Source organism: Pediculus humanus, genomic scaffold (assembly GCF_000006295.1).
Source record: "Pediculus humanus corporis 1103172107855 genomic scaffold, whole genome shotgun sequence".
Classification (NCBI taxonomy): domain Eukaryota; kingdom Metazoa; phylum Arthropoda; class Insecta; order Psocodea; family Pediculidae; genus Pediculus; species Pediculus humanus.
In genome coordinates, this window is record NW_002987435.1 from 28,060 (window position 1) to 39,503 (window position 11,444).

At 22.7% G+C, this 11,444-nt stretch overlaps 2 protein-coding genes across 2 annotated transcripts; one reads left to right on the top strand and one right to left on the bottom strand.

Annotated features, from left to right (window-relative positions):
- Positions 1–5,861: 5,861 nt before the first annotated feature.
- Phum_PHUM377440 (uncharacterized protein) lies at positions 5,862–8,781 on the bottom strand (the record flags this gene model as incomplete). The annotated part of the gene is made up of 6 exons (XM_002428313.1): positions 5,862–5,897; positions 5,982–6,190; positions 6,595–6,784; positions 6,954–7,113; positions 8,149–8,499; positions 8,684–8,781. The coding sequence occupies 6 exons, from the start codon at positions 8,779–8,781 to the stop codon at positions 5,862–5,864; spliced, it is 1,044 nt and encodes a 347-aa protein (XP_002428358.1).
- Positions 8,782–9,466: 685 nt separating this feature from the next.
- Phum_PHUM377450 (uncharacterized protein) lies at positions 9,467–10,750 on the top strand (the record flags this gene model as incomplete). The annotated part of the gene is made up of 2 exons (XM_002428314.1): positions 9,467–9,911; positions 9,963–10,750. 2 exons carry the CDS (start codon positions 9,467–9,469, stop codon positions 10,748–10,750), a joined length of 1,233 nt encoding a protein of 410 aa, XP_002428359.1.
- Between the last annotated feature and the right edge of the window lie 694 nt (positions 10,751–11,444).

Below are 11,444 nucleotides of genomic sequence, written 5' to 3' on the forward strand. Positions count from 1 at the left end.
CAAAAATTTAGAACCTGTTACAGTTTTAAATTATTAATTAATATAAACCGTATATTAGAAAATCAAAGTATTTTTTTTTTTTGATAAATTTTATATCAACTCTAGTATTTTGACCTCACTAAATGTTAACTAAATGATTTTTTTTTTTTTTTTGTATAACCTCGTTTTCAATTTAGTTAACCGCAGTATCCTGATTAGACAGGCATATGTCCTTGAATCTTCCAGGCAAAAACTGAGTCATAAGCCTATTAGTCAACAATTTATTAATTTATTAAATAAAGGTATAAGTTTCATGCAATGAAATAAAGAAAAATTTATTAATTATCCATACTAAAAATATATGTTGTTAATACTTAAAGTGAATATAAAGAATAAATAAAAACCTTAATCATAAACAATAATACATTTTTTTTTTTTTTTTCTTTTAATGTTATAACCAGACAATCAAATTTATTATTCGCCTTATTCTTTCCAAGTTTAAAATGCATCAGTAAAAAAACATACAAATCAAAAATCAATATCGAAGGATGATTTTGAATGAAATTTCAAAAAAAAAAAAAAATGTTTCCTCATTGAAAATAAATAACAATTAAATAAAATAAAAAATAGTTTTCGTTTCAAACTTATTTGTATTTTAAAACACATGCACGTATACTTTTATACACGTTGAGTTGGATTAAAATTTCTTAAACATTATAATCTGTATTTTTTTTTTTTTTCATATTTTTGAAACTTTCTAATATTAAAATATAAATGTTAATATAAAACTTAAAAAAAGAAAAAACAATTCCTATATTAACCTCACTGTATTTTTGCAGCACTTCTTTAACTTTATACATACACTATAATCTATATAGGAACATTTATTCCTAAGGAATCTAATAGAGACCTAAAATAAATGCTGAAAAACTCTGACAAATAACTTGGAACTTGTCGTGTTCAAAATCATAATAATAATAATAATAATAAATGTTTTTTTTTTCTTTCTAAATTCATTTAATATGATTAAACAATTTTAATTTCACTATATTGCAATCCTTATTAAATAAACGCACTGATAAATTATTAAAAAAATGCAAATTAAAAAATTTAAAGGTAATTTGCTTAAACTTAATTCAGATGTTTACTTTTCCTCTAATTATTTTCTTTTGTTAAAAAAGACCGAGAGAAACAAAAAGATGAAATAAATTAATATGATTCAATACCCCTTTCACACAAAGAAAGTGTACTTAATTTTCAATTATTCACCTCAGTTTTTTAATTCGATTTTTTTCATAATTTTATCGAAAATTTTTTTTTGTGACATATTGATTTTAACGAACCCCACTTGAAATTTTAAATTGTGTAATGTGTCTCATTTCATTATAAAATCACTTTTAAAATAATTTTATTTAATTCGTTGACAGAAAAACTAAAAACATAAATTTTTAAAACATCCAACAAACCATAACGACATAATTAAACAAATTTAAAAAATAATAAAAGTAACCCCCCTTTTATTTAAACTTCTTCAATAATGATATTTTAAACACAAATTTTTCAATATAAAGGAAATAAAACTCCAAAATTTAAATTAATTAAAATTTGTTTGAATAAGTAATGCTTTGACTAAATAAAAAAAATATGGCTTTTATGATTGTCATGTAAACGAGGAAACACACTTAAAACAATCTTAATATAATGCCTGAATTTAATAATGAATAAATTTATAATTATATATATATATATTACTTATTATATATTATATATTATTATTATTAATATATATATATATATATATATATATATATATATATATATATATATATATAAGTATTAAAAACAATCTAATATTAATAATTTAAAAAAGCTGAACTTCTTTAACTAATCCAAAAAATAAAAATAAAAAATACCTTTTTAAAAATAATTTATATAAAAATATAAAAACACGATTTAATAATAATAACTTTTTTTTGGCTAAATTTGAAAATAAAATAAAAATCGTTGAAAACAGAAATACTTGGTACTTTAAAAAACAACAAAAATTGCCAGAATACGTAAGCAAATTAAATTACGTTTTTTTATTTCGACAACTTTTTAGAATCATTCTAATGATCATTTAGATATTATTATCTATTATTATTATTAATGAAAAAAGATAATCGGAATACTAATTATTACAAAAAATTTTGATTAATAAAATAAATAGATAATATTGCAAATCACCTAAATATTCATTAAAAAAGATTCTAAATTTTATTTAATAATAAATTAGATGATGTAATTTTCATGCTTAAGGTTTGAATTTATCAAAAGAGTTTAATAATACCTCGTATTTAACCAATATTACTAATAAGTAAGAAGTTGTAAAATTTATGAAAGTAAATCGTACTCAATATAAATACTTTGTAGATTACAACAAAAAAAAAAAAAAAAAAATGAAAAATTAAAAACTTTAAGTCGGCGTAAATCCAAAAAAGAACTCACTTATATTCAATAATTTTTTCGCTCTAAATTCCGTTTCTTTGTTGCACAAACACATGAAGTTAATATATCAAAATTATTCAAGTGTCATAACAATAAAAAAATATAAATAAAAAATAATGGACACGTGTAACTCTAACTCGGCCATGTATACTGTTCACTGCACAACACTGTAAACTATTGTGGGCTGGAAATAAGACGACCGATAATCAGTAAATTTTATATTGGTAGCACTGATTTTTTTTTTTTTTTTCCAATGTTAAGTTGTCAGTAATCATCGTGCACTATCGGATTTACGTTCTACAAAAGTTTATTTTGAAAATAAAATAATAATAATAATAAGTTAAAATAAAAATATAAATAATTTAAATATGTAAATCATCAAATCCTTTGCTATAATGAATTATTTATAAATTTTAATGATAAAAAATTTATTTAAAATTTTTTTTATTTTTTTTTTTTCGATAATTAAAAGTAAACTGCTGTTGTTGCCAATAATACTAATTAGAAAAATTTCTGTTTCTTTAGGTTTACTAAATTTAAGTAGCGTTATTTTTTTTTTAAATTTAAAAGCTATGTTTTATATATATATAAAAATTATTTAATTTAAAAATATAAACGTAAGCAGTATTTTTATTTTTATTATTAATTTAAAATTGTTTTTATGATAGATTTTCATAATTTTATGTAATGGTTTTTGAAGATGTAACAAATTTCAATTTTTATTTTTAAATTATCTTTACACATTGTATATTTTAAAAACAATTGCTTTTACAATGAAAGGACCATTAAGGTCCTACAGTGAATCACCACAAGATAAAAATATCAATGGGGGAAAATTGTAAATAAAAAATTGGCAAAATAAATTATAAGAGAAATTAATGTTTTTAAAATATTTTAAAAAGTAATAATTTTAAATATTTAATTAATTTACTCATAAAATAATCAATATTTAAATTTAAATTTTTATACATAAATTTTTTACAATAAAAATTTAATAAATATTTTTAATTGTTTTTTTTTTTCTCAAACATTTTTCATACCTTATAAATAATTTTTTAATATCCTTCCTATTCATTTTGTATTTTATTTTGAAAAGCAAAAAATCACTTAATGCACTGCACTATTATTATTTAGAAATGACGCAACAAACTTCAGTTAACCATATACATTTTTCTGAGCTGAAATTGAAAATTTTAATATTTATTTATATTCCTGATATGCATGAATGTAAAATTAATTAAGCAAAATATAAAGTATACAAAAGAGAATATTTGAAAATTGTCTGTATGACTAAAAGAAATAAAGCGTACCTATGAGTAATATGACTTTCAAACACAATGTCTTCTTCTTTGCAATAATTTACATCCACACATTTGCATTTTTTTCCCAAGTTGGCTTTTGAGCTTTTTCTTTTGTTAAACTTTTTATTCTTATTAATATCCCAAAGTTCCTTTACATTTATGTGCAAATTCATAGTGTTGTTTATAACTGGAATGTTTGATGTCTCTTCCAAGTACCAATCATTTTCATCTAGTTTGTCAAGTATTGAAATACCTTAAAATAAAAATTTTTTAATCAAAAACATTGGGCAAATTTATTAAAAAGCCAAAACGTTTAGTCTCTCGATTATTTAATTAAAAATTTATTTACCAGAATTTTGAACGTCTTCATTCTCTGTTTGTTTTTTTCCTGCATTGTTTCCTAAAAACAAACCAAAATTTTCCTCTTCTTTTTTAAAATTATTGTGCGATTTTGAAAATTTGTCGTCGTTATAAATCGGGTTTGAAGTTTGGAAAACTTTTTTTTCATTAGAAAATTTTTTTACCGAAGATCCAAAGTTCGGAAAATTATTTTTTTTGTAAGAATTATCAGAACCTTTTGAATTTTTATAAAAATGATTTTTAAATTTATTATTATTTGCAAAAGGTTTTTGAGATGATGGTAAAATATTTGATTTTAAATTATTTTCATCGAAATTGTTTTTCGTTATAAAATTTTTACTTGAAAAATAATCAGTGTTTTCTAAATCATCATCCATTTGATTATCATAATCTTTTTCAGGCAAAATTATTAAACCACTCGTTTTATTATTGTTTTTATAAGCGTTTTTTTTCTTATTTGAAAATTTATTTATTTTTTCTTGCGGTAGATAATAATTATTAATTTCGCCAAGTTTTAAATCAAATTTATCATTTTTATTATAATCACTCAATAACGAGTTACTTCCACGATTTATGTTCCACTGTTTATGGTTTTGTGGCGATTGCCAAACATTGTTAAATTCTCCATTAGATTGAAACAAATTTAAAAAGAAATAAATAATAAATATTAGCAGATACATTTTACTTAATCGGCTCACTACTCACAATAAACTGAAATGTAAAATTATTAGCCACATTTCGTTCGGATGCGGTTGAATAAAGGTTACCACAATAAATTTTATTAATTTCATTTATAAAAATCCAAAAAGTGATAAAAGCTAAAACTAATAGAAAAAAATTTAAATTTCAATTCAATTTTATTTAACGCGTAGTTTATTTTAATGTCACTGAAAAGAAAATCGTTCTTGTTCACATAACATTAATAAATTTTTTTAAAATTCAATATTTTCAATTACTCTGCTTTCTAAGGAAGGCCTTTTTTTTTTATCAAATTCAAAAAAAAAAAAAAAAACAATTTCGAATGTTTGAAAAAGATTTAAATAAACCATCAAATCTGTAGTAAATTTGCACTTTTGAAAAAATAATTTCTAAAATTTTTATATCATTGAAAATTCGTAGAAAAAGTATTAAAAAGTAACCCTTTGTAAGGCAACAGTTCGACATATAAACATTAATAATAAAAATATTTTAGTGGTAAATTAAAACAAAAAAGGTTTTGTTAACAAAGACTGCGTTGAATTTTTCTTATCGTAAAACCACATATCCGGTTGCTTCGTACAGGAAAAGAAATATCCATGATATAATTTTTTTTAAAAAAAAAATTGTACAAACTATGTAATTTAATTAACATATTCAAGTAAATTAAAAATTGAAAGTATATAATAGTGCATAAAAACTAAAGTTTATCATATAATCATATAATTAATTAAAAAATACATAAAAATTCTATCAAACACAATAATTAAACTCCTATGTATTTTGATTTGTACCACAAATAATTTTTTTTTTTTTTTTTTTCTTATATCAGTGATTTGAAAGAAAATATTATTAAATAATTATGTATTTTTGCAACAAATAAAAGAAACTGATAAAAAATTACTAGTAAAAAAAAAAAAAAAAAAGCTTGCTCATAAAGCTAACGGCCCCCAGAAACCAAAGGCATTGGATAATTTTGAGAAGCAATTTATTTATTCTTTTAATATCTTTTTTAAAAAAAAATCTCATTACAGTTTTTCAATGCGGCTTCCAAGCATTGCTTCTCTTGTAATTCTGAAAAATCATGACATAATTATAATTTTATATATTTTCTATAAATTATTATTATTATATATTATTAGATTTTCATTAACTTACGGCAGACGGACGAAAAAATTCCCAAAGCCACATACATATTCTTTCGTACAATGTCATTGATTTTGGTTTTTTTAAAAATAAATCAAACGGTACAAAAGAATTTTTATGAAGGGTTAAAAAAGTTATACAACACAACATTCCACTTATTAAAAAAACTACATATAATATCCACTGACATTGCCTACCTTTGAATACTTCATGAATTTTTCCTGCATAAAAAACATTTAGATAAAGTAAAACAATACAATTTTTCATTTATCAATTTATTTGTTGTTTTTTTTTTTTAAAGTTTTATATCAAAAAAGAAATTTTAATAAATTGATTTGTACAATTCTAGTATTTATTTAATATAAATTTTAGATAAATAACTAAAAAATAAAAAAACTTACCCTTCATAAGACAATCCAAAGGCACTTCTTGATTTTTTTTCCCTTTTTTTTTTGTTGAAAATTTTTTAGCGACGGAAATTGAATAGTTAACTCCAGTATTTTGATCGGATTGTAAATAATTGTCTAAAAATATAAAAATAAATATTTATTAAGTAAATTTTGTTTTATGAACATAATATATATATATTTTAAAAATTTACCGTTTTTTTCTATTGATTCTCCACCTTCTTTAGGGTCATAGGTCAGTTTATTATGGGAATTTAAGTCATTGTGATTTTTTTCTTTATCAATTTTTTCTGATGAGGATAAAGTAACAAGTTTCGACATCAAAGCTGTTATTTCTTTATTTTTATCACAGTCTAATATTTTTTTGCACACAGCATATTTATCCAACTCTTTAACCAATTTCTTTCTCTTATTAATTTCACACAGCATCGAACTTATTTACAATTCGGGAAAAAATATATTAGCCATTTAACAGTTTATATTTTATCAAATATAATAATATTAATTTAGTTTTCAAAATCTTAAAATTATTTATATTCAACCTTGCTGTATCTTGATCTTTTGTTTGACCAATTACTGTGATAACACTTTGTTTTTTTTCTGTATTGGGTTTTTGATCTTGTATCCAAGTTTGAACATCATTTATTCTTGTTGTAGGTGTATGATTTGACAAGTCATTTGAACCATCATCTAATAAATCTTCTGAAACTAATGAAGTGTTTGCAGTATTAACTGTGCTGAAAATAAATGAGTTTTTTTAAAAAAAAAAAAAAAAAAAAAAACATTATATTATAAATATTTAATACAAGAAAATAATAATAATAAAAAAAAAAAAAAATTTTTAATATTTTTATAATTATGATAATTATTTTTGATAAATTATTTTAAAATTTTAAAATTTCATTTTTCTCTTTCTTCAATATCCTTTGTAGTACACTGCTATCAATTTAAAAAGTTTATTTATTTATATTAACTATGACAAAATGATTACAACAAAGGATTATTTGTCTTACACATTTTAAATGAACTGGTTTTTATTTTCTTTTTTTAAGTTGTATGTGATAAGATTATGGCATGTAAAAACCTAAAAACCCTTTATATGCACTGCAGCAACATTGTTCTTTTTTTAATTTTTTTTAGCAGATAATATACTAAAACTGATTCAGCAGTACAATATCACAAGGAACTCTCACAAAAATATTTCCTAATTACCTCAACAAATGGAACCATTCTGTTACAAATAATCATCAAAGATAAATTTCTGTTTGAATGGAATGAGAAAGAAACTATGCATATATGATTGCAGTATATATAACTATAAATATCTATAATGAATAAATGGCACATGTTTCTAAATTGTCACAAATAAATATACACATATGCATATATAGGAAATTATCAAACAATATCATAGTCTAAAACTGTACAAGAAGAATTGTGCACAACTAAAACTAAAAAAAAAGTTTTTATCAGACATATATTTGCAACTGTTAAATGAGATTTTATTATTGAGAAAATTGAGGTGGTTGGTTATTAATAATTAACAAAATAAATATGAAGATGTCTTAGCAAGTATTTTACTAGTCAATAAAACTTTATGGAACAAAAAAAAATGTCAGAAATAGTTTGTCAAAAAAAGTTAATTTTTCACACTTTAATTATACTCAGACTTTTACCAATAACCAACTAAATTAGATTATCAAAAAATTTTATAAAAAATGACACAAAATTTAAAAAGTATTAAACTGAAAAAATTAGAAATAATACCTTACCAACTACTCAAAGATCCATTCAATGTTGTACTCATTAAAAAATCATGGCTAAGTGTCAATTTATCTACAGCTAATGAATAATCTTGAGATGGGCCAACAACATCATTATTTTCAATTACATTTAAGTTTTCACAGTCTTTGGGTTCGAAATTATGCATCATTCTTGATTTAGTAGATTCTCTCTTGTCTATTGTGTTATCCAAAGCCTTATTAAACTTATCTTGAAGTATCGTCCAGGCTGCAAGCCCTGTTTTTTTTTCTTTTTTATCAAGAAGAGATGAGGAAAATTTCTTTGAAGATTTTTCATCAGTTCCTATACAAACATCACTTTGCAATCCATTTGAAATAACTCTGGAAAAATACATAAATATAAGTTATCAACTTGGTAAGGGCGAATAAATAAAAATAGAATACTTAAACATTATCATTCGAAAAAACATGCCTCTTAAAACGTGGGTCTGATCCGCCATTAATATTATTTTTATTTTTACTCATTATCGAGCTAGAAGATTTTGTTATGTTTTCTAAAGAATACTGTTGATAAGATAATTTTTTATTATCTGATATTGTTTTTGGATTTACACTACGCGTTTTAACAATTTGATCTCCCTCCTGTGTTTGATCCCTGTACATTCCACAATAAAGTATTTTAAAATTTCTAAAAAACTGAATAGGTCAAAACCCTATTTCAATAAAAATAAATAAATAAATTTAATATTTACCTAAACGGCCTTCCATTTTGACTCGGCGGTCTCGGACTGGAAAAATTACCGCCTGATGACCATTCATTCATTCCGAAGGTAAAACTAGCAAATTTAAATGAAAAAAATTAACTCACCTCCAAAATTATTTCAGAATAAAATTTCAAGTAAACAACTTAAGTAATGGATAATTACAAAAAATTACTAATTATTTGCACTTTTTTCATTTGTTTATACTGTGTTTTGTTTAATTTCGGGAGACGAACTATTTACACTTTATATTTTTTTTTTTTTGAAATATTTAGAGAAAACTTTTTTTCCCTCAAAATTTATTTTATTTCTTTTTTTTCGACTTAAAAAAAAAAAATCTATCTTAATCAAGATTTTTGTTTGTAACGATTTCGTATTCATTAAACAAATTTTTTTTTTTGAAATTATTAATATCTTTTTTCAAACATTTTAAAAATTTGAATGTTTTCCGGAAGGAAAAAAGTTACGTGGTCTTAGAAAAAGTACCGTGTAGATTATAAACATCGTACAGTTATTTTGATATGTTGTTTTCAATTGAAATTTTGTTTATCTGTTTTTTAATTATAGCAGTAAATTAGTGCGTAATTATGAAAAAGTATCAACAGCTTTTCTTAGCTATAGTATCCATTGTTAGTTTTGCGTGTTTATTAATATACAGACATGAATACAATAAGCTACGCTATGTTCTTGAAGTTTTGAGTTTTTTCGGAACTCCAGGGATGCCTGCCACCGTCTCTTCACCATGTACTACAACTAATAATAACTTTGAAAAATACACACTAAAGACAATGCCAACTTGGCAAAGTATAAGAGATTCTCTTTTTCTTTATTCCGCATTTTCAGAGTACGTTGATCACAATTTAAAAATTAAAGTTTATGCAGTAGGAATGTTGAATGCAAGTCTTGATTTTAAATGCTACCTGTGGTATGATCAAGGCTCCAAAATTCAAGAAGCACAATTTAATTTTTCTATTTTAGCATTGAAAAATCAAAATTCTGCTAATTTTGAAAATGCAAATAAAAATTTATCTGGTGCTTTTATTTTTCAATGTCATGCTAAAAATAATGGATTAAAAGTTTTAGGTGTTACCGTTTCCCATCAGCCAGTTAATGAAACATATCAAGGATTTATTCCTGTAATTAGCTCAAAATTAACTGATCCTCAAAAGAATTCAACTGGGATTTGTATAATGCCTGGACAAGTCTCCATGTTCAATGAATCTAATTTTTTTGAATTTATAAGCTTTCACAGCATTATAGGGATAAACAAATATGTTGTCTATGATAATGTGCTCTTTAACAGGCTATCATCGAATACTCTACAAAATCTGAAAAAAAACGCGGAAGTAATAATTTTACCATGGAATTACCCATATTCGAATGAAAAGAAGTTAATGGACATTGTCGCTGAACAAGATTGTTTATCTCGATTTAGGGGAGTATTTGAAAATATAATTATACTAGACTGGAATAAATTTTTAGTGCCTCATTATATACTCAATTTCAGTAAAATAATAAATGAGCTTGATATTGATAAAAAATCAAACAAGTTTTTATTTTCTACTCAGCTCTTTTGCTTAGAATATGAAGATAATGAAAATTTTAATGCATGGACACCTCTAATATTTAGAAAAACCATGTATTCATTACCTAAAATTGACATTCAAGTGCCACTTTATAAGCCTCATATTCGATCAAATCAAATTTACAGAGTAAGGAGAAATATGGTAGCTGTTCATCAATATTTAAATTGTCAAGGGTTAAAATTAAAAACAGGGAGCAAAAATTACAAACAAAATGATACAACTGTTTTTAATTACCAGGAATTCCTTAAAGATGTGAACACATTTAACAAAAAAAAAAATTTATGATTAAGATATGGGCATTTAGTAAATTTACAAAATTATATCATGGAGATATATACACAAGTATATATATATATATATATATATACATATATACCACATTAATGTGTTTAGAAAAGTTAATTATATCACAATGTAAGTTTCATACTTAATAATAGTTTATATTTAAACAAAAGTAAATAAGACTTCTTTTTTGTCAATTTTATGTCAACCATACCAGTTCTCGTCTTTTTCTGTTGTACACACTTGGATGTAATTTGTAACGTTTCGCAGCCGCACAGATATTGACCGTTTTATATTATTAGAAAAAAGTGTGTTACACAAATAAAGATATTAATTTTTAATTTAGAGAACAGGTTGATGAAAAACAAAAAAGGGCATTTTATGAAGTATATTTAATAGGGAGATCAATAGATATATGGCCAATGTTAAAATATCATTATCGAGGGAACGTGTGGGGGAAAAAAAAAAAAATTTTTAGATAAAGAGTGTTTTTTGCGTCCAAAAAAGAAAAATTGAACATATTTAATTTTTTTTTTTTTTTTTATATTATTCTAATTTTTAAAATTCTTGTTAACGAAATATTAATGTACGTTTATTTATTATTCTACTCTATATTAGCTTTTATTTAGTATGTTATGCTTAAACTCCAATACTATTTTTTTTTTAAACAAAAAAATGAAAAAAATAATTACTTTTT